The 25,221-nt window shown below is 36.9% G+C and overlaps 1 protein-coding gene across 1 annotated transcript; it reads left to right on the forward strand.

Moving 5' to 3' along the window:
- The first annotated feature begins 2,703 nt into the window (after positions 1–2,703).
- LOC124541655 (serine protease snake-like) lies at positions 2,704–21,612 on the forward strand. Its single transcript, XM_047119582.1, has 12 exons — positions 2,704–2,941; positions 10,116–10,202; positions 10,674–10,788; positions 11,148–11,254; positions 11,940–12,019; positions 13,396–13,523; positions 13,900–14,051; positions 14,657–14,763; positions 15,895–16,047; positions 18,088–18,217; positions 19,574–19,711; positions 21,204–21,612. Exons 2-12 carry the CDS (start codon positions 10,137–10,139, stop codon positions 21,369–21,371), a joined length of 1,344 nt encoding a protein of 447 aa, XP_046975538.1. The 5' UTR covers positions 2,704–2,941; positions 10,116–10,136; the 3' UTR covers positions 21,372–21,612.
- The last annotated feature ends 3,609 nt before the right edge of the window (positions 21,613–25,221 follow it).

A 25,221-nucleotide genomic window follows, 5' to 3' on the forward strand; every position in this document is an offset into this window, starting at 1 on the left:
GGTCGAGTGTGTACACCGGTTTTCATGGGTACGCCACTCTGAGATCCCGGGTTCGATTCCAGGCCGAGTCGATATAGATTACCATTAGTTTTCTATGTCGTCTTGGGTCTGGGTGTTTGTGGTATCGTTACTTCTGATTTCCATAACACAAGTGCTTCAGCTACTTACATTGGGATCAGAGTAATGAATGTGATGTTGTCTCATATTTAAATTTGTATACGTTATGTGTTTTATATGAGAGTAGGCCTTAGCCCAGCAGTGGGAAATTTACAGGCTGTTAATGTAATATATATTAAAAATATCAAAATTGTTAAGAGGCAGTATCACAAGTCTGGGGAGTTTTTCGTCGATTTAATAGGAAATGTTTGTTATTTTATTGCATACTAGCGACCCGCATGTCTTCGCACGGTTGCAATGCTGATACTAAATATACAACAGAATTTGTTTATTTACGACATCACATTAGAAACTTCTGAAATTATCTATATAAAAACCTCTCGAATCACTCAATCTATTGAAAAAAAAAAAAAAAACAGAAAAATCCATTTAAAAAATCTAAGCATACATAGGGACAGATAACAGTATGCGACTTTGTTTTATACTATATAATGATAATCATAATTATCTGACAGATCTGTTTGATATTAATCCGTCCAATGATATTCTAATAAACAGATATGTTATACCCATACTAAACAACAGAAAAAAGTGTGCCGCGCCGGGGACCGTTTATTTTACATTTCGTTACAAGTAAAAATGATAGCTTGATAAAAACAATAAGTAAAAGGGATAACTAGATGTTTTAATTACGCAAAAAGTATTATTACATAATTATGATGTATTATAACGTATTACTGGCATAATTATGATGAAAACGACTAAAAGCAAACGTCCCAATTAGGACGTTTTCTAGTCTTCACTTTTTGCTCATTAATAACATATCTCCGTCTCTATTTTTTTTAATATTTAAAATCGGCAAACAAAATTTAGAATCAAGATTAAGAATTATACATATTAGATATTTATTTTTTGTTTTATTTGAGGTCCTATATATTTTTTTAATTGTATTGCTTGGGTTACCTTATTAAAAAATACTTAATATATATATATATATTTTAAATGGATTTTTATTTGATACGGTTATTTATTTCTTTAAAAGACACACCATCGTCATACACACAATAAAATAGTAGTTAATAAAAGAACATCATACTTATTCTGTGTGGTACACCATTACAGGCGTGTACGACACTTGCTACAATAAGAATATCAAATTAAAAAAAAAATAATGTGAGACAATATTTTGACAAAAATGAAAACAAATATAAATTAAACACAAATTCTAACGAAAATTACAGCTAACTAATCACACTAAAATAAACTTAAGAAAATATAATAAAAAATACAATTGAATTAAAAAAAAAAACTGAATAAGATAAAAATTTAAATTAGACTAAGACTAAATAACAGATATAATTTTTTTCTTAAACTTAGGTAATGTATCGTGGAAGACGTCAACATCGTTTGTACTACCAATTTCATTGTAGGTATTTACTATGCGGTTTATAGATGAATGTTTGTCAAGATCCATGTAAGAGTTTATAAAGTAGCAATAAATCTAAATAATTACGACGACTTTCCAGTGATCAGGTATAGTAATAAATATAGATATTAATAATTTGTACTTGCGTTTTGTTTTTACTTTTATATGTTTGCTCTGGATAATGTCCATGCAAACCCACTAATCCAAGACGTATTTGTCTTATGTAGTATGAGTATGAGTCTCCTGCACAATCATACGAGCAAAGACCGTAGAACCAAGAAGCTTATCACATTTCCAACTGCCAAGTTTTTTTTTTTCAATAAATAAATCTGTAATTTTTTTACTAGCCCAGGATTTGAATCCAAGTTCAAGATAGTAGTCATGTAGGTTTATACAGCAGGTACACACGTGTAGTGCTTAGCGCATATGTTTATGTTTGTATACTTATTTTGTTGTTTTTTTTTTTCACGTGTCACAACCGAGTATGTTTTTGCCATGATATTAAAAAAAATATAAATGTCAAAAAGTTATTAAGTTTTTAAAATGTATACGTAGTTTTATTTATATGTAGAAAGAGTATTTATTGAGATTAAATATTGGTATGCATTAATCTTATCAGTGGTACTGATTGTTAATGTTTAATAAAAATGCATTTTCGGATTATTACATTCCAAATTTAAAAACAACAAACACAAACATGACTACATAGAAAGAGACAATTAAATGAAATAGCGATAATTTTTCAATATATATTCTAGACCGGATTTATACGTACAGTTGTATGGCGAGTTTCGATAAAAGCGCACATGACTCGCATTAATAAGTATTAATATAAAAAAACATATTATAATAATAAAATATTAAAGAACGGTAATAATAATATTACGAATTAGTTTCTGGACGAAAGACAAACTTTGTTGACAGTATAAATCTCGAATATATGTTTCGGCGCGAACGGAGTTCAATGACCTCGTTTATTTAATGGTAAATATATTTTTATTGATAAGTAATACATTTAAATACCACGTAACCTAATTTAAATATATTTTTTAAATTATATTAAACGTTGATTTATTTAATTATTAATATAATGATGCATACAATATTATCAATATTTTGTTATTTATAATCTGTAGCGGTGTTAGCAAATGTCATTGTATTCGAGAACTTTAGAAGCGTCAAGCGGGCCGATAGAGCGGCGGCGGCCGGCGGGAGAACGTTTTGACGACAATTAAACGGCATAAATTTTTCGCAACAGCCGGTGAATGTCGTTTTCTTGTGTTTAGAGGTTTTATTGACCTCTTATTTTATAGTTATATTGTATTAAGTGCTGTGATATAAACTTTCTGTGATAGTGTTTACTTTATAAGACCGAAATGTACTTCGAAACTGAAAAAGGTAAGGTTATATACATCAATTTGTAGTCCCAATGTTTGTTTCAATGAAAAGGTAATAATATTATTATAAAAATGTACCTATTAGAAATATATTGATTATATTTCAGTTAGAAATCGATTTCATTTATAAGTCACGTAGGCCAGACGTTACACTCAAATAATACATATATAGTATAAATATATACCACAACCTTTTTTTAGTATAAAAATCATAATCTCGTAGGTTTTTTTTAATATACATACGAAGGCTGATCAAATAGACCACCTGACGGTAAGTGGTCACCACAGATACATGCGACTGGGGTTACCTTGAACATAAAGGAGCCCGTGTAATTACACTGGCTCACTCACCACTCAGAACATGACAATACTAAGCATTGCTGTTTGGCGGTAAAATACCTAATAAGTGGTTGGTACCATATCCACAAGTGCCAACCACCAAGCAATTCTTTGTACGTTACAGTAGAGTTATTAAAAAAGTTTATTTAAATTTAAAAAAAGAATAATCCAGGAACCATTTGACTTATTGCTTTTTTTTTCTTTTCGGCAAAGATTTCCTATATTCGGTTTTCGATAAAATATATATATTTAAAATTATTTGTAAGTAAAATTCTATAATTACACATACATGATTAAGATTACAGAATGTTATTTAGGTATGCTCTATCCCAACCGTGAGAGGATAAAACCAAATGACGCCGTTTTGAACGACGACCGGATCGGAATTTTGGAATTAAAATTAAAGTGTACCTATATAAATAGTTAAGTTAGATATATTAATCATAAGCTCTTAGTAGTGCACAATATAGCTGAGTTATCAGTAAATCGCATTAAATACGTATAGAACATATATAAATTCAATAGAACCGATTCCTGACGATTAACAACCAACAGAATTAGCTCCCTATCGCGCCACTCGACGCTATTCGTCGCTATAGATTATCGCGTCAGTTCGACCCGAGACAGCGAGTGCGTGTAAATCGACGCGTCAAACTGCTAAATATTAGATCATATGATATTACGAGTTATTACGTTTGTGTAAAGATCATATTCACATAAATAAATATTGATGATTTGGGATAGCGTACTCAATTCGGATGTGATCGGTTTTACGAATTTTGCCGATGCTACTATTGGAATAGGATATAAGTAAATGTGACAAAGTTCTAACGACTGTGTCAACATAATATGATCTTAACATTTATTGATTTTTATAAGGCAATGTTTATTAACATTAAAATAATGACATATGGGAATAACAATATATATTTATAACTAGCTGTGCCCGCGACCTTGTACGCCTTTGAATTTAATAATAAAAAATATTTTTTTAGCCTAAATGTTATTGTATAATCTGCCCGTAAATGCCCCGTCAAAATTGATCCAGCCGTTCCAGAGATAAGCCGGAACAAACAGACTGACCGAAAAAATGTAAAAAACAAGCCAAGAAAACCCTACAGTATATCTATCAAATACAGTACGAGAATACTTTTAGAAATATGTTTTTTACAAATTACCTCTTATACGATAATATACTGGGTCAATCAAGGGGCTCGTATCGTATTTTGACTGTCGAGGCGCGTGCCCGTGGCTGACACCGGCTCCAAATATAACAACAACTATAACTACGTTATGTAATCGTAAATAGACTTTTAAGTAGTCTAATATTTTTCATTTCATTTTACCTAGGAGGAATCTAAAAAATATGTTAAATAAGCAATTATTAATTATTACTTTTTAGTGCATTTTTATTTGTTTGAAAATATTGTTTTGTTTGAAGTCGGTCTTTCATTTTGTTAATTTTTTTTTTATGGTATATGTACCGTGTAATACATACATACGTATTACGTATGGGTTGAGTTAAAAAAAGCTCAGATAGCCCAGTGGTTAGAACGCGTGCATCTTAACCGATGATTGCGGGTTTAAACCCAGGCAAGTAACGCTGATTCATGTGCTTAATTTGTCTATAATTCATCTCGAGCTCAGCTGTGAAGGAAAACATCGTGAGGAAACCTGCACGTGACAAATTTCATAGAAATTCTGCAACATGTGTATTTCACCGACCCGCATTGGAACAGCGTGGTCGAATATGTTCTGTGCTTTACCACTCACCATACACTGTCCGAAAACAGCTTTTTCACAAGACATACAATGCACTATTATTTATATTTTTACTATAGATAGTAAAATTCGTTACACAAAAAATAAAATAAAAAAAATGTTCAGGTTTCGTGGTCACAGCGATTGATAAATTTTATTTTTCTTATTTTTCTGATAACCCCCATCAATTGGTCTATGGTCGTTTGAAAGAAAAGAAAGAAACGTTTATTAGGACACGACATAATTATAAAAAGAATTAAAGAAAGAAAATAGTAGGGAACATCCAAATCAAAGGTATAAAACTGGCGCGTAACAAGAACAACAGCCTGTAACTAACCCACTGCTGGGCTAAGGCCGTCCGTTTCAGGAGAAGGTTTGGAACATATTCCACTACTCTGTTCCAATTCGGAATTTCGATGAAATTAGGCACATGCAGGTTTCGCGATGTTTTCCTTTACCGACAAACTCGAGATGAATTACAAATAAAATTTATCACACGAAAATTCAGTGGTGAAAATTCTCGGCTGTGTGATTCATCATTATAGCATATACATATATAGGGTTATTGGTAATTCGACTTATATCCGTTAGGAGTTTTTATATGAAATAAGACATATCGCACCTTTAGTAATATAAGGAATCAAGTCAAAATTTGTGATTTTAAAAGCTAAGGGCACAAAATGAGATGTTGAACCGATTAGCGCTGACAGAGAAAGAAAAAGAATCAGATTAACTCGGTAATAGGCTATTCGACAATGCGAAAAATAAATTGTGTATTATTGTAATCAGTACATATAATAAGTTTAAAACTGGTTATTTACTAACGAAATTTGAAAATAATACTACACTGGGCCGTCTCGGCTCATTATATATATTATTTCCATTTACTTTGTATAAATAAATAACCGTTACGCACTGTAGTAGTGTGTCGGAATAATCAAATCAAAAAAAAAAAACTTTATTCAAGTAGGCTTTTACAAGCACTTTTGAATCGTCATTTTACAATTAAGTGAAGCTACCACCGGTTCGGAAAGTAGATTCTACCGAGAAGAACCGGCAAGAACTAGTTACTCTTTTTCAACATTAAAAAAATACAAAGTCATGTTAGTTAATTCAATTATTTGAATTAATACATCATGCTTGGAAGTCAGCAGGTATATATAATCGATACATCCTCAAAGGGAAATCGTTGAAATATGTGATTGTGGCGTAGATTGTGGAGTGGGTGATATATTATGATAAGTCACAGATAAAACCAAAGCGGTTCATTGGAAAAGCTGAACATATAATTTATTAATATACATATATTTGTACAGTTGTACAGTACAGATCTTGGTGGCAGGGCTTTGTGCTAGCCCGTCTGGGTAGGTACCACCCACTCATCAGTTATTCTACCGCCAAATAACAGCACTCAGTATTGTTGTGTTCCAGTTTGAAGGGTGAGTGAGTGTAACTACAGGCACAAGTCATATGTCTGTCAGTGTCATATATTCTCGATCGGTAAAGCAGATTATCGCTCACACTGAGCACACAGGAGTAAATGGTAATGTGACGAACCTTCTCTGTCCCCGATGTTAAGGAACCCAGTAAAAGTTGTTTTTTTTATTTCTAGTACATATTTGCCGAAAAATATCATATTAAAAATTCCATATTTAAATAACTCGCGAAAACGCTACATGGACAATATGGCGCTGCAATGGGGTCGGTGACGTCACTTTGCTGTATTATAATCTGTGGTACATATAGTAGAAAAGCAAGGTTTACAACAAAGTGACTTCATCATAAGCCTGGCCAATCAGGAACGTTTTGTTTCACGTGACAAACGTTTGAAAAAATACATTTTTATTTATTGATTATTGAATAAATTAAGTATTATTTTCAAGTTTCGTTAGTAAATAACCATTTTTAAACTCATAATATACACTGATTACAATAATTCACAATTTATTTTTCGCATTGTCAAATAGCCTATTGTGTCAATGCTGATATACTTTGTACACCAACATAGAGAACAATGCATAGAGCCCACCGCGCTTGAGGTAGGAAAAAAGAGAAACAAACTTTATTTATATTACGACACAACTGTGATGTCGCATCGGCAAAATTCGTAAAACCGATCACATCCGAATTGAGCACGCTATACCAAAACCTCGATACTTATTTCTTATGCGAATATGATCTTTGCACAATCGTAATAACGTGTAACATCATATGACCTAATATATTCGTCAATTTGACACGTCGATTTACACGCACTCGCTGTCTCGGGTCGAATTGACGCGGGAATCTATAGCGACGAATAGCGTCGAATGGCGCGATAGGGAGCTTTTTCTATTGGCTGTGTGAATCAGTGATCGGTTTTACTGAATTTGCCGATGATACATCTAAGTTGTGTCGTACTATACGTATTTCATTCGATCTACTGATAACTCAGCTGTATTGTGCACTACTAAGAGCTTATGATTAATACATATATCTCCATTTTATAATACAACACTATTGGACTTTACTACTTATACACACTTTAATTTTACTTCTAAAATTCCGATAATAGATTCGTCTACGTTCAAAACGGCGTCATATCGTTAAAAAATCAAAAAAATATTGCAAGAAATTTCTTTTCCGCCTCGCATTTTTTAATTTGGACCGATAATTATTCTTTAAATATTGACAAATATCCAGTGTTTAATCGTTTTTATAAAACAAAAGAAAGAAATAGATTTTAATTCGTATCTTTTTTAATAAATTTTTTAAGTTACATTTTTGACAAATTTTTGAAAAAAGCTAAAAAAAGTGATAACTCAAAAATGGTTCACTTTTGGATAGTTCACTTAGGATGCATATGGGGGTTAAAATTATTGCAAATAGTCACCCCTATCACCTCCTAACAGATATACGTCGAGTAACCAATAACCCTGTATATTACGAGTTTAAAAATGTTATTTAAACTCGTAATATTTAAGTGTTTTCAAAATATGTACTAGAAATAAAAAACAACGTTTACTGGGTTACAACTAAATAATATAAAGTGTTTTATAAAAACCAGTCAAATAGCCTATTCGAATCCCTGTTTTACCCCCTAGGGGTGGAATTTTACACCCTATAATTAACCTATGACACTAACGCTGCAGATGCATTAAATAATATATATAATCTATTTGTTATCCAACAAGGTTAGAAAGCTAGATTGTTATCATAATTCCTAGAAGACTGATAAAAGACCTAGGTAGTGATAATGGTCTAGGTTTTGTTTAAAAATATAGGTAATTAAAGTGGCTAATTAAAACTTATCACTTTGTTATATGTATTTTTTTTATCGTGTAGGTTGGCGGACGAGCATATGGACCAGCTGATGGTAAGTGGTCACCATCACCCATAGACAATGACGCTGTAAGAAATATTAACTATTGCTTACATCGTCAATGCGCCACCAACCTTGGGAAATAAGATGCTATGTCCCTTGTGCCTGTAGTTAAACTGGCTCACTCACCCTTCAAACCGGAACACAACAATACTGAGTACTGTTATTAGGCGGTAGAATAACTGATGAGTTGGTGGTACCTACCCAGACGGGCTTGCACAAAGCCCTACCACCAAGTAAAATATAAAATATATAATATATTAAATAGAACCATTTAAATCTATACATATAAGAAAATTGGAGTGTCTGTTTGTAATATTGAAATATCCCTTTTTTTACTCAATGCATACGAAAACAAAATATTTTTTTTACAATTTTTGGTCATTCTGTCCGTTTGTTCCGGCTTATCTCTGTAACGACTGGACCGATTTTGAAGGGATTTTAACTGGCAAATAACTGATATAATAGGGAGTATCTTAGGCTACAGTAATATTTCTTTTTGTTATATTCAAAGGCATACATGGTCGTTGGCACAGCCAGTAGTAACTGAATATATTTTTACAGCTAAGTGCGATTACGATTTATGCACTGAAATTTCCGCCAGAAACATATCAACCGTATACAATAATGTAATTAATGAATGAATGAATTATTCTTTATTGCACACCACAAACAAAAAACAAAAAAAAAAGAAAGTTACATACACAAAATTAATAAAATACAAAAAAATAATTTAAAAAACAAAAGAAGAACATTAAAAGTGTTGTACAACGGGAGGACTTACGGCTTGTTAGCCGTCTCCTCCAGACAACCCAATCAGAGGGAGATTTTAAAACCATCCGCGTAGGCGGTGCAATCATAAGCTTACATACAAATAGTTACACACTATTCATTATACTTCCTGCATATATAAATATTATGTATAAATAATATATATCTCTATCATACACTTATACATACTTAAGATAATAAAATTATATAAAAATAATCTTAATGTCTCATCTCTGCTCATTTGGTAATAAAACTAAGGTTTTTTTTTGTTTTTAAATATAAGACAACATCACATACATGACTCTGATCCCAATGTAAGTAGCTGTAGCACTTGTTTTATGGATAATCAGATGTAACGACGGTACAAACACCCAGACACAAGACAACATAAGAAACTAATGATAATCCACTCGGCCGGGAATCGAACCCGGGACCTCGGAGTGGGTACCCATGAAAACCGATGTACACACCACTCGACCGAATAGTAGTAGTAGGAAATGCGGTTATGATAAAATTTTTGATTGAGTAAATCTCTGAGAACGCGTGCGTCTTAACCGATGATTGCGGGTTCAAACCCAGGCAAGCACCACTGAATATTCATGTGCTTAATTTGGGTTTATAATTCAAAACACAAAAACGTGGTGGGGAAACCTGGATGTGTCTAATTTCATAGAAATTCTGCCACCTGTGTATTCCACCCGTATTAGAACAGCGTGGTGGAATATGTTCCAGGAGGCCTTAGTTCATCAGTGAGAAATTTACAGGCTGTTGATGTTGATTCCTGAACTGTAAATGTGCCACCACGGCATAGGAAATATTAACCATTCTTTACATCAGCAATGCGCCAAAAACTTTGGGATATATGATGTCATATCCCCTGTGGTTGATACAGATATAAACATGGATTACATGGTCCCATCACTAATATAACCAATTATTTCAGATTGAGAAAAGTTGAAGCAATATGTTTCCCTTCGGCGAGAAGGGGAAGGAGGCCTGTAACGAACGCCTCAATTTGGAGTCTTCTGAGGTCAGTGTGTAACGAGCACAGTCGTTAGGCATGTATTCTAGGTATATCTCGAAAAACATCTAAAAATGTCCTCGGAATGTTATGTCATCTAAACATTAAAAAAAGATCATGAAATATTCGCCCTGTCTCTCTTTAACTTTATGGTAACCCCTCTGTGTGAAAGAGATGAAGCGAATTTTAGTCTGACTTCGATATCATATGTGGATAGGTGCATGTAATGATCAATTATTAACATAAGAATTAATAACATTAAATGCTTAAATATATACAAATATGAACTAAAACTAGTTACTTCATAAATCTTGACCGAGTGGAATGGTGGCAAGAATGCTAGCAGCATTTCCCCGTTGAATCGCAATTCCGATCCCCTTTGCATGTTGGATAGGTATACCTGAATGTGTACGGCCAAATTTCAAAAATGGTCCAATAATTATATCATGATTAATTTTAAAATATTCGTCATCTTTACAGAACCTGTTGGTGGTCAGAGAAAGGGAAAACTTCTTAAAGAGACACCGCAGGATCATTTTACAAGCTCTCTCTGTAACTGTGTTGATAATTCTTGCATTTGTGTGTTACTATTGTCGTGAGTATATCTTTGTGGTTTTTAGTTAATTTAAGTATCTCCACAGCTGGGCAAAATTTTTCACTTCTTATTTCACGCATGGAGGTAGTGGAACAAATGCGCGGATTGGTAGGTAATGCAGGTTTTCTTACGATGTTTAACTGCACTGTGTCGTGTACAATATTATCACCATACAGGTATATACCTAACGAGCCGAGTAAACCAAAATGTCAGAACATTTTGGTTTCAGACATGGGTTGTGAAGGAAACCATCTTGAGGAAACCTGTCTGGATCGTATGAGAGTCTGCCACATATGTATCTTACCGTTTACCAGCGTTGGAACATCTGCTAGTTGTTACATTGTTTTTACAATTTGTAGGACCAACAGGGTTGTGCTTCGGAAGGGATGGAAAACAGGGGACTTGTATGGACATATTCAAGTGTCCGTTTGCTTTCAACGAAATAAAGAAGGGAAAGAAGCCAGTGGTAGGCAAAGTTACATAATTGGAGAGATATTTTGGAATGAAGTTCCTTATCGTGCTTGGTGGTCAGGCTTTGTGCAAACCCACCTGAGTATAATAAAATAATTATATAATAAAATTACGCAGACATTTTTAACTTTGCCGTTTAGTAAATTCAAATCGTTAGTAAAATATACATTGGTAGAGAAAGCATATTATTCAATACAAGATTTTATAAATGATAAAAAAGAATGGAGCTAATACCTATTGACTTCCACGTAGGATATATTAATTTAAATAATTGTATTTTACTAACATGACTTTATATTTTTAAATGTTAAAAAAGAGTATCTACTGAGTTTCTTGCCGGTTCTTCTCGGTAGAATCTACTGTAGTGGTTCACTTAGCTTCACTTAGCTTCACTTAATTGTAAAATGACGATTCAAAAGTGCTTGTATAAAGTTTATTTTGATTTGGTTTGACTACCATCATGTATTCTACCGCCAAGCAGCAACACTAAGCATGGTTGCTTTCTGAGGTGCAAGAGTCTTAACATCTTGCTTCCCGAGGATGGGGATTATCATGCCCAGGGTTAATAATTCCTAGTGCCCACGACCAGGGTACCAACTCAGGTGAGGTTGCACAGCGCCCAATCATCAAGGGAACTTTCAAAGTCTTATATAAATCAACTTTTTATAATTTAATTCCAGTTTTGTGATAAACTCAAGGTCTGCTGTGTAGAGGACTACATGCCCATTTTAGACGCGAGACATCTCAGGCCTCACAAAGAGTAAGAATCATTTTGTTTTTAAGGTTTAATGTTGGTACACGAGCAAATGGACCATCTGGATGGTAAATGGTAACCATCAACAGAACAAGACAACAACAACCAGTAACAAAGTTGGTCCCTTGTGCCTTTATTTACACTGGCTCACTAACCCTTCAAACTGGAACGCAATGGGTGGGTTGTTCCTATCTCGGTTTGGACAAAGTTATCTACATGTTGAGAAGGTGAAATAGGTGATTCACATACGGATTTGAACCTGTGGCCTATTATGGAAAGCTCCGTGGTCGAGTAGTGCGTACACCGGTTTTCTTGGATACGCAACTTCGGTACCCATTCCCGGCCGAGTCGAAGGAAAAGTTAGTTTTCTGTGTCGTCTTGGGTCTGGGTGTTTGTGGTATCGTTATTGGGGCATTGTATACGGTTTTACAACGGGATCCCAGAAAGCGTTCAAAATGCCTCTGTTGCCAAATTAAAAAAAAATATTAAGGAACGCTTGTGTGCAAAAAAAGGTTATTGTACAATTAATGAGTTTGTAATCGATAGCACACCTTGGGAATGAAACGATCGCCTCCCGGCTATTTCATCTCATATTAAATTGTTCATTTATATAATATATGAGACAAACAAAAAAAAAACCCGCTGAGTTTATTTCGCCGGTTCTTCTCAGGTCAGGGTATTTTTTTTTTCCGAACCGGTGGTAGTGTTTCAATTGATCATCAATTAGAAAGTGTAATGCTTCTATATTGAATAAAGTTATTTGAGTTTTTTTTTGAGTGACTTCTGGTTTTCCACAACACAAGTGCGTTAGCTGCTTACATTGGGATCAGAGTAGTGTATGTGGTGTTGTCCAATATTAATTTATTATTAGCGGCCCGTCCCAGGTTCCCACGCGTAGACAAAAGTCTTTTTTAAATATTTTTACCTTGTATTTACGTATATTTTTGTTGCTTTTTCGGACATGTTTAGCAATTATCGTACTCTTTCAACTTATTTACACAAAAAGCCTTAATAAATTATACACCTACACAACAAACAACACAACAATAGCCTATAAATTCCCACTGCTGGGCTAAAGGCCTATTTTCCCTTTGAGGAGAAGGTTCGGAATATATTCCACCACGCTGTTCCAATGCGGGTTGGTGGAATACAGATGTGGCAGAATTTCTATGAAATTTGTCACATGCAGGTTTCCTCACGACGATGTTTTCTTTCACCGCTGAGCACGAGATGAATTATAAACACAAATTAAGCACATGCATCAGCGGTGCTTGCCTGGGTTTGAACCCGCAATCATCGGTTAAGATGCACGCGTTCTAACCACGGGGCCATCTCGACTTTGAACAAGTGTGTTTCCATTTACACGTTTTTTAATGTTGCAGAGAAATAAAGACTACAACTGATGCTTACGAGTATGTTTTCGTGACCCCGAGGTTTCCTGTGACGAATGATCAGTGCGATCCTCTGACGAACTATACAACGCCCTCTTCCTACAGGATATCATTTCAGAGTAAGTATTCTTTATATACGAGGAGATATATATTTGCTGAGATGGCCCAGTGGTTAGAACGCGTGCATCTTAAACGACGATATCGGCTTCAAACCCAGGCAAGCACCATATATATGTGCTTAATTTGTGTTTATATTTCATCTCGTGCTCGGTAAAGGAAAACATCGTGAGGAAACCTGAATGTGTCTAATTTCATCGAAATTCTGCCACATGTGCAATCAACCCGCATTGGAACAGCGTGGTGGAATATGTTCCAAACCCAAAATGGAAAAGGAGGCCTTATCCCAGCGGTGGGAAATTTACAGGCTGTTACTTTACTATACTTTCACTTTTATTCTTTATATACTAATCTAATCTAAAGTGTGAACGTTTCTAGAATGTCTTCAGTACCAAGATGAATTGGTGTTCCCGTGCGAGGACAGCCTGACGCCGTTTATGGGGATGGAGAGGGTGAACCGTTGCAACTGGGGCCCGGACAGTTTGATCATTGATGGAACTGACGCGACATATGGAGAGTTTCCCCATATGGTAAGGAGGATCTTGGACTTGGGACTCCTCGTTTTGGGCACAAGTCGAGATGACCCAGTGGTTAGAACGCGTGCATCTTAACCGATGATTGCGGGTTCAAACCCAGACAAGCACCGCTGATGTATGTGCTAAATTTGTCTTTATAATTCATCTCGTGCTCAGCGGTGAAGGAAAACATCGTGAGGAAACCTGCACGTGACAAATTTCATAGAAATTCTGGTAGCGCCCTGGTACGCCAGGTTTACCCACGAGAATCCTATACTTGGTTTCATTCGTACAACAACAGCCTGTAAATCCCCACTGCTGGGCTGAAGGCCTCCTCTCCCTTTGAGGAGAAGCTTTGGAACATATTCCACCTCGCTGTTCCAATGCGGATTGTTGGCATACACATGTGGCAGGATTTCTATGAAATTTGTCACATGCAGGTTTCCTCGCGATGTTTTCCTTCACCGCTGAGCACGAGATGAATTATAAAGACAAATTAGGCACATGAATCAGCGGTGCTTCTCTGGGTTGGAACCCGCAATCATCGGTTAAGATGCACGCCTTCTAACCACTGGGCCATCTCGACTCGGTTTAATTCATAACAGATACCACATTTACAGGCTCTGCTTGGTTACGATTCTCCGGACAGAGAATGGCAATGCAGCGGTTTCATCGTCAGCGATAGATTCGTACTGACCGCCGCTCACTGCACTTACAGCCGCAACGGGTACGTCACTTCGATTGTTGTTATTAGGATGGCAGGTTACCTGACGGAAAACTGTTGCCGCCCAGATATGACCACCATATGAAACGCGAGGTGGCAGTGACCATTTCCCGTCTGGTAGCCACTTGCCAGTCGATCCAGTTAGCTATACTAATATTATAAATGTAAAAGTAACTCTGTCTGTTTGTCGCCCTTTCGCGACCAAACCGCTGAACCGAATTTGATGAAATTTGGTGTGAAGTAAACTTGAACTACAAACAACTACTACTACTCACTTGGTGGTAGTGCTTTGTGCAAGCCCGTCTGTGTAGGTACCACCCACTCATCAGTTATTCTACCGCCAAATAACAGTACTCAGTATTGTTGTGTTCCTGTTTGTAGGGTGAGTGAGCCAGTGTAACTACAGGCACAAGGGACATAGCATCTCAGTTCCCAAGGTTGGTGGCGCATTGACGATGTAAGGAATAGTTGATATTTCTTCCAGCGTCATTGTCTATGGGTGATGGTGACCACTTACCATCAGGTGGCCCATATGCTCGTCCGCCAATTTATCACAAAAAAAAAATACAAGGAAGGTCACAGGCTACTTTCTTGCCTTTCACTGACAACCAACTCCCTCAAACACGAGACGACTAGAATATGTCCAATATGACATCGTATTTCGCTGGGTTTGTGTCGCATTGTGTAGTCTGTGGCCGGTGGTGACCACTCACCGCCAATTAGACCATTTGCGAACGTGCTCATCTACTTTAACTGAGTAGCGATAATAAGTTCGTCAAGTAATCTGCTGAGACGGCCCAGTGGTTAGAACGCGTGTATCTTAACCGATGATTGTGGGTTCAAACCCAGGCAAGCACCGCTGTTTCATGTGCTTAATTTGTCATTATAATTAATCTCGTGCACGGTGAAAGAAAACATCGTGAGGAAACCTGCATGTGACAAATTTTATAGAAATTCAGCCACATGTGCATTCCACCAACCAACATTGGAACAGCGTGGTGGTATATTCCAAACCTCCTCCTCAAAGGGAGAGAAGGCCTTTAGCCCAGCAGTGGGACTTTACAGGCTGTTGTTGTTGTTGTTATTGTTGTAAGTAACCGATGTTCCGATGACGTCTACGTGTTGACACTCCAGCGGCAACGTGACGAAGGTCCGCATTGGCTTTCTGAGGATGTCTCAGAGCGTCCGGCGGGAAGAGTTGTACCGAGTGGCCGAGATACATAAGCATCCGCGCTACAAGGCGCCGGATATGTACCACGACATTGCTCTCCTGAAGACGGACCGGAAGTAAGATCTAGCTGTGGTCAACATCGGCTTTGGGGGGGGGGGGTAGTTACTGTTACTGATGGCCATAGTACCGGATCCAATAAATCAAATCAAATCAAATCAATTTTATTCAAGTAAACTTCACAATGAATCAAATACTACCACCGTTTCGGAAAGCAGCTTCCAGCGAGAAGAAACGGCAAGAAACTCGCATAGTTGCTCTTTTCAAATAAACAGATTTACAATGCTGTTATTGACAGTAATTAGCGTCCTATGATGGAACCAGAGCCTAACTCCAGGCGTTTCTCTCTAAAAAGTACTCTTTTAATGAATAGTATGATTTATTTATTAATTTAGTCTTAATAATATTTTTAAATTTTGCAAATGGTAAATTGATTATATTTTCCGATATCTTATTATATATGCGTATACCATTGCCCAAAAACGTTCTATTTACCGTATGCAAACGGAAATAATAATAATACGACGACAATAATACGACGACCTCCGTGGTCGAGTAGGGTGTACTGTACTTGGAGGTCCCGGGTGGGATTCCCGGCTGATGTAGAAAAAGATGTCGTCTTGGGTCTGGGTGTTTGTGGTATCGTTACTTCTGATTTTCCACAACACAAGTGCTTTAGCTGCTTATATTGGGATCAGAGTAATATATGTGATGTCACATATTTATTCATTCGTGAACGAAACAAGTGTGTTGAGAACAGTCGTAATGGAAAAACACGCTTAGAGACGATTGGCAAACTTATGGGCAGTATAATATAAGTCATTTATCATCATCATTAAACATTATAACATGTGACACCTCCCTTCTCTGAAATCATGACTGTGTTTCTAAGCCCATAAGGTTGTCTGGTAGAAATCGCTACCTAGCGATAAGACCGCCTTATTGTGCGTCTACTTTTATTTTGTATATATTTCATTTTTACTGTTAAATTACTGTGTGACTGTGGTGTACAATAAAGTATATTATTATTATTATAAGTCTTGTAGTGAGCGGGATTGTGGAATGGAATGAGTGAATGGTTTTTTTTTTTCAAATAAATGTTTTTCAAAGGCGCTGAGTTGACTTTTTAGGAGGCAAGTGCGTGCGTAGTATTCCCCAAATTGCGGGGAACCGCAAGTCGATCGGGGATTGGTGTGGGGATTGTCCTATGTGGGGAAAATGAGGGGAATTTATACTTATGCGTTTTATACCAAAACGATCGGTAATTGATTGTTTACCCGTGTTTTAGTTAGTACGAAAATTGACATTGTAGTCAGACATTGACCATGACTAGTCTGATTTCACGAAAAAAAAAAGGTCGTCAGTAACCATTAGTCTGATTTACCTTCGAAAATTAGATTTTATATTTAGGAAATGAAAGAAAACAAAAAAAAAACATACAATAACATGGTTTTTTTCCTTAATTCTGTGCGGGGAATTTGGACAATTTTTTCACCAATTTGGGGAATTAGGTGAATGGGCATTGGCAACCCTACCCTAAAGATGCTTCAGGAAACAATTGTTTGATAGTGGACTGTGCCATTAGTGATTACGTTTTATTACAAAAAAAATGATAACATTATATAGAATAGTTAGCGAATCTTGCCATCGCGATGTAGAAATTCATATAATTTATCGTAACGCCATCTAGTAACAGTAAGCTACATTAATTACGTGTATATGTAGCATCGGCAAATTCAATAAAACCGATTACTGCCGATTCACAACCAACAGAAACAGCTCCCTATCGCGCCACTCGACGCTATTCGTCGCTATAGATTCCCGCGTCAGTTCGACCCGAGACAGCGAGTGCGTGTAAAGCGACGCGTCGAATTGCCGAATATATTAGGTCATATAATATTACGAGTTATTACGTTTGTGTAAACATCATATTCGCGTGAGAAATAAATATTGATAATTCGGGATAGCGTGCTCAATTCGGATGTGATCGGATTTACGAATTATGCCGATGCTACATCTAAGTTGTGTCGTACTATACACTATGTGATGGTTATATTTAATGTACATATACTAATGATTTCATGTATTTGGTGTTCTAGAATGATCCTCAACCGATTTAGGGTACCAGCTTGTTTACACGACGGCACCCCGATCAGCGATGACACGGTGACGGTCACCGGGTGGGGGGCCACTGATGCTCACTCGGGAAGTAAGGATACCTTACAAAAGGTAAACTTGGTCGAGAACAATGATGTTCTAGTAAACAGATATGTTATTAACGCGCAAAAAGTGAAGACTAGGAAACGTCCTAATTGGGACGTTTGCCTTTAGTCGTTTTACGTAGTAATACGTCATAATACATCATAATTATGTAGTAATACGTTTTGCCTAATTAAAAAATCTAGTTATCCCTTGTACTTATTGTTTTTATCAAGCTGTCCTTTTTACTTGTAACGAAATGTAAAATAAACGGTCCCCGGCGCGGCACACTTTTTTCTGTTGTTTAGTATGGGTATAACATATCTGTTTACTAGAATATCATTGGCTTAATTTGTGTTTATAATTCATCTCGTGCTCGGAAAACATCGTGAGGAAATCTGTCTAATTTCATAGAAACTCTGTATAACACCAACCCGCATTGGAACAGCGTGGTGGATGTGTTTCAAAACCTTCTCTTCAAACGGAGAGGAGTTCTTAGCCCAGCAGTGGGAAATTTACAGGCTGTTGTTGTTGTTTATTCAATTAGGCTCATAAAAGCAGCAGTCTTGAATTGAATGTAAACCTAATACCATAACATTAACATACACACTAACATTTTACGCTTGCGAAGCCGTGCCCGGTCGCTAGTTAAGACAATTTTAGTCTTAAAAAAAATCAAAATAAACTTTATTCAAGTGGGCTTTTTACAAGCACTTTTGAATCGTCATTTTACAATTTAGTGAAGCTACCACCGGTTCGGAATGTAGATTCTACCGAGAAGAACCGCCAAGAAACTCAGTAGTTACTATTCTTAACATTTAAAAAATACAAAGTCATGTTAGTTAATTTAATTATTTAAAGTAATATATCCTGCTTGGAAGTCAACAGGTATTAACTCCACGCTATTTTATCATCTATAAAATCTTGTATCGAATAATGTGCCTCCTTTACCAACGTATTTTTTACAAACGATTTGAATTTACGAAACGGCAAAGTTGGCAAATGTCTGCGGAATTTGACTATAGAAACGGATTTCCCCAAGAAGGATTTACTGACTTTGCGGAGGATTTGTTTTTATGGAATAGGTTGGCTGACGAGCATATGGGCCACCTGATGGAAAGTGTCACCATCACCCATAGACAATGACGCTGTAAGAAATATTACCTTACATCGTCAATGCGCCACCAACCTTGGGAACTAAGATGTTATGTCCCTTGTGCCTGTAGTTACACTGGCTCACTCACCCTTCAAACCGAAACACAACAATACTGAGTACTGTTATTTCGCGGTAGAATAACTGGTGAGTGGGTGGTACCTACCCAGACGGGCTTGCACAAAGCCCTACCACCACGTGATTTAAATAATTTGTAATCTGTTTGTCTTCAGGTAGCGCTTGATAAGTTCCCGGACGAGGAATGTGAAGCGCTATACAGTCCGAAGCTGGTGCGGCACATGCCTCGCGGGTACGACGGAAACACGCAGATATGCTACGGAGACAGGGTCGGCGGCAGGGACTCCAGCAAGGTGAGAGCACAGCATCCGTGCTGCAGCGGAGAGTCAGACGAGGACGATGTGCCAAACTCAAACTCAAATAACTTTATTCAATATAGAAGCATTACACTTTCTTAATGATGGTCAATTGAAACACTACCACCGGTTCCAAGAAAATACCCTGACCTGAGAAGAACCGGCGAAAGAAACTCAGCGGGTTTTCTTTTTTTTTTTTGTTGTCTCATATATTATATAAATGAACAATTTAATATGAGATGAAATAGCCAGGAGGCGATCGTTTCATTCCCAAGGTGTGCTATCGATTACAAACTCATTAATTGTACAATAACCTTTTGCACACAAGCGTTCCTTAATAATTTTTTTAATTTTGGCAACAGAGGCATTTTGAACGCTTTCTGGGATCCTGTTGTAAAACCGTATACATTGCCCCATAAAGGAGTTACTGACTCTATGCAGTCGAGTAACAGGAGTAACAAGTTTGTGTTTGTTCCTTGTACCAATGTTATGAGTATCACATTTTCTTACACATTTTGCCAGCTGTCTTGGTAACTAGGGTGTTATGTCTCGTGATGACACTGACCCCCATGGTAACTATGATTCGCTTGGCTGACATGCCTTCATATCGAGATGAAGGATTGCCTTTCATGAGACCATGGTCAGAACTAGTGTTTGATCTCATTCACGTGCACTGATGCCAATTGCCTGTTATTCCTGGTAGATTCTACATTACGAAACAGGAAACGGATTATCTTATTTACATCACCAAGTAAGTGGTAAGTGGTCACCAATGCCTATAGAAAATGGCGCTGTATGAAATATTAACCATCCCTTACATCGCCAATGCGCCACCAACCTTGGGAACTGAGATGTTATGTCCCTTGTGCCTGCAGTTACTGGATTGCCTTCAAACTGGAACACAACCGTACTGCTAATTGGTGGTAGAATATCTGGTGGGAACCAACCCAGACAGTACGAAGCCTTACCACAAAGTGCAACAGTTTAAAAATGGTATCTCGTAATGTAAAGATGTAAGACTTATGACGTAGATAATATACGTATTTCGCCAAGTTTCCGACTCCGCAAAGTCAATAAGTCCTTCTTGGGGCAGGGTATCCGCTTCTATAATAAAATTCCGCAGACATTTTTAAGTTTGCCGTTTAGTAAATTCAAATCGTTTGTAAAAAATACATTGGTAGAAAAAGCATATTATTCAATACAAGATTTTATAGATGATAAAAAAGCGTGGAGCTAATACCTGTTGACTTCCAAGCAGGATACACTAATTTAAATAATTGTATTTAACTAACATGACTTTGTATTTTTTAAATGTTGGAAAAGAGTAACTACTGAGTTAAATGCCGGTTCTTCTCGGCGGAATCTACTTTCCGAACCGGTGGTAGCTTCGCTTAATTGTAAAATGACGATTCAAAAGTGCTCGTAAAAGCCCACTTGAATTAAGTTTATTTTGATTTGATTGACTAACGCACTCAATTGCACTCTGCAGGGCGACAGCGGGGGTCCGGCTCAGATAAGCCATCCGGATGTGCGATGCATGTACCTGGTGACTGCTATCGTGAGTAACGGCAAGACCCTGGGAGTGGCCGGCCATCCTGGAATCTATACGCGAATCGCTCCCTATCTAAGCTGGATCGAATCAAAAGTCTGGAACTGAGCATTCCCTTAATCCGAATCCCACCACTAGCTTCGAATTTGACAAACAGTTTGAAATCAAGAGTGAATGTACGGTGATTCCCATTATGTGAGGTTCGGTTTGAAAGTGATTTTTTTTTACGTTATAGGTTGGCGGACGAGCATATCAGCCACCTGATGGAAAGTGGTCACCATCACCCATAGACAATGACGCTGTAAGATATATTACCTTACATCGTCAATGTGCCACCAACCTTGGGAACTAAGATGTTATGTCCCTTGTGCCTGTAGTTACACTGACTCACCCTTCAAACTGGAACACAACAATACTGAGTACTGTTACTTGGCGGTAGAATAACTGATGAGTGGGTGGTACCTACCGAGACGGGCTTGCACAAAGCCCTACCACCAAGTAAGTGTAAGTGATGGCGATATGTTTTGCGTACAGTGATCTCGCTCACTCGGCTGGTCTATTTAGAACTACCAAAGTTTATATAATGCTGTCCCTTTCCCCCAAGATGAGATCTTGGATACCGTACGCTAACATTTCTCGCTGGTGATGCGAATTAAACAGACACTGATATCGTATGTTTCATCTCTCTCTCACATATCGTACAATGTGAAGTTACAAAATTTAATTTAGTTCATCTCGATACGATTTAGTTTTCGAGAAATTCGTGGACATACATACACATACGAAATTAAACACACGTGCTTGCAAGCCTTATTGCATCATCATACTCAAATATAATTCTATTCTAACAATGTTACATAAAATTTCCTGTATTTGTTTCCTTATTGGTCTTAAACGCCGTGCAAGAGGTATCAGTTAAAGCGGTGACGTCACAGACGCATTGTGTAGCTTCTAAGCTATTCAAGCATAGTTTATTTTGACTATTGGAATAGGCATATACAACACACTTCGTTCCTAGGTTTCAACAAATATCTGGGCTAAAGAATCTGGGAAGGTTGATGAATGTGATTTGTTTTTATTTTTTATTTAATAGGATTTTTACGAGTTACCAGTATGAGATTTGTGTTTAGAATACGTTATACTTCAACACAACTTAGATGTAGCATCGGCAAATTCAATAGAACCGATCACTGTCGATTCACAACCAATAGAAACAGCTCCCTATCGCGCCACTCGACGCTATTCGTCGCTATAGATTCCCGCGTCAGTTCGGCCCGAGACAGCGAGTGCGTGTAAAGCGACGCGTCAAATTGACGAATATATTAGGTCATACGATATTACACGTTATTACGTTTGTGTAAAGATCATATTCACATGAGAAATAAATATTGATAATTTGGGATAGCGTACTCAATTCGGATATGATCGGTTTTACGAATTTTGCCGATGCGAAATCTAAGTTGTGTTGGAATAAACCGATAGAAAATCGGAGTGAAGACATATCTACCTAACCTATATGTTAGTAATGATAGCGATAGCAACACATAACATATATCACACTACCGAACTGTTAAAAATTATTTGATCTCCTAATGCGTTAATAATGCATTTATGCATCCCCCCACTTTAGGGAGGAATGTAGCTCTCCAAGTGCCAAACTACTTAATTACTTGAAGTATTATACGTGTATCTGCCGCGTCATAGCGATGTTTCTTGTACCGAGATTGTTTTTAAATAGTCATATATCTACTATTCAGTATCTTCTCCAGGTTTGGTATTGACAAAGGAACAAAACCCGTGGCTTTTAGACTTTTTCGAATATTGCCAGTTACAGTATTTTCGTCAGATATATATTTCGCAGTCAGCTGATTGAATTTGATAGTATGACCAGCTGGACTAAAGGACAGCTAGTCAAGTTGTTCGTTGGATGGGATATAGCTGACTTTGAAGCTTCCCCAAGATTCCCCCCTAGGTGTTGGAGGCCCGCATAGATAGGCCGACCGTCAGGGTGCCACGGTAGCATACGTAAGCGATCCCGTGGCGCCCGCTCAGAGACGGTGAGGGTACCGCTGGTTTTTTAGTGGGTAAACCCGGTGGACCTGGGCGCACTCAGCGTTCAAGAAACCGAGGAGACCCCCCCCACTTTCCATGACGTGGGGGAAGCGCGTAAAGCGTTTTTCCAGCGATAGAAAAAGGTTAAAAAGTGAATATGAACATTATATTATCATCCTGCTGCCCTTATCCCAATTTTAATTGAGGTCGGCACAGCATGTCTTCTTGCATACTTCTCTGTCGAACGTCATCTCACAAGTAATATTTCTAACCATATCCGCCTCTCACGCAATCCATCCATCGTTTCTTGGATCGTCCTCTACCTCTATGTCCATCCCGAAATACGCCTCAAGGCCTTCTTAAAAAGTGAATATAAACAATAAGAAATTTCAAAGTCAAACTAAATACGAGAGCATAAATTAATTTTCTGCTATTTATTTTTAAAATTGAGAATATATATTGTGTATTCACAGTAATTCTACGATTTAACTATTCAAATAATAATCAAACGAAAATATGAAATACCTAATGTTTCACAATACGTGACATGTATCCATAGCTACAGAAACACTGTTATTAACATGTCGGTGACGCGAACACACGAAATTTCACCCATCCTAAAGCGCGTAACGCGCATAGCAGACGACCCGTCGCGCATGCGCCTGTCATCAGCATGTCGGTGACGCGAATCTATAAGTTTTTCCTCTACCAAAATTTGCCTAACGCGCCTGTAGAAGTTTACACTTCAAAAAATGAACTAAATTACAATCACCTTTTTCAAAGCTATGTTACAATCCACCAACTACGACGAGTGACACTCGTTCAATCAACGTTCAATGAACGCCATAAAATCAAATAGCGGATTCAATCAGATGACTGCGACATATATATATTGTTGTATGACAATCGGACAGACATATCATTGCAAAATTCTAAAACTATTCCAAAGAACAAGACGTTTTCCGAATAGTCCAAGAATTTTTTGGGTATATACCAAATATTTCAGTATGTTTCCGACAATTGGAGACTTGACTGTTAATATTGATGCCGTTGCCAAAGTAATCTGTTCGATTGTCATACGAAATAGTATACAAATATAATATATATAAAGACATAATATATACACTATGACAATAATTTTATAATAGTTTAAATATATGTTAAAAGTTTTAGTGGCCTTGTATTGTTATAGTTGGGGGCCTGGCGTTTTTGATTCTGTAATTCGAGTTATATTTATTATACATTCCATAAATATCTTTATAATTAAATAATATTATTTTTTATTGTTTTTTTTTATAAAAAGAATGTTTGTGAAAGAAATTATTTGAATTCTTTGTGTTTTATTTTAATCCTTTATTAATCCCAATGGATAACATTTTAACAGCCTGTAAAGTTCCCGCTTTTGGGCTAAGACCTCCTCTCCCTTTGAGATGGTTTGGATATACCACCACGCTGTTTCAGTGCGGGTTGGTAGGTTCACATTTTGCAGAATTTAGTAGACATTAAACACATATATCCTTGCGATGTTTTCCTCCATCGTCGAGCACTAGATAAATAAATAAATATGAGACAACATCACATACATTACTCTGATCCCAATGTAAGTAGCTAAAGCACTTGTATTATGGAAAATCAGAAGTAACGACGGTACCACATGAATGATTATAAATACAAATTATGCACGTGAAACTTCAGTGGTGCTTGCCTGGGTTTGAACCAGCAGTCATCTTTGATGAAATAGACAAGGTTACGACTTTTGTAATATGTCAAAGTCAAAAACATTAATTCAAAATAGAACTGATTACACTTTCTTATTGATAGTCAAAAATCTACCACCAGTTCTTTTTTTATGGTATAGGTTGACGGACGAGCCTATGGGCCACCTAATGGTAAGTGGTTACCATCA

Source organism: Vanessa cardui, chromosome 28, assembly GCF_905220365.1.
Source record: "Vanessa cardui chromosome 28, ilVanCard2.1, whole genome shotgun sequence".
Classification (NCBI taxonomy): Eukaryota; Metazoa; Arthropoda; class Insecta; order Lepidoptera; family Nymphalidae; genus Vanessa; species Vanessa cardui.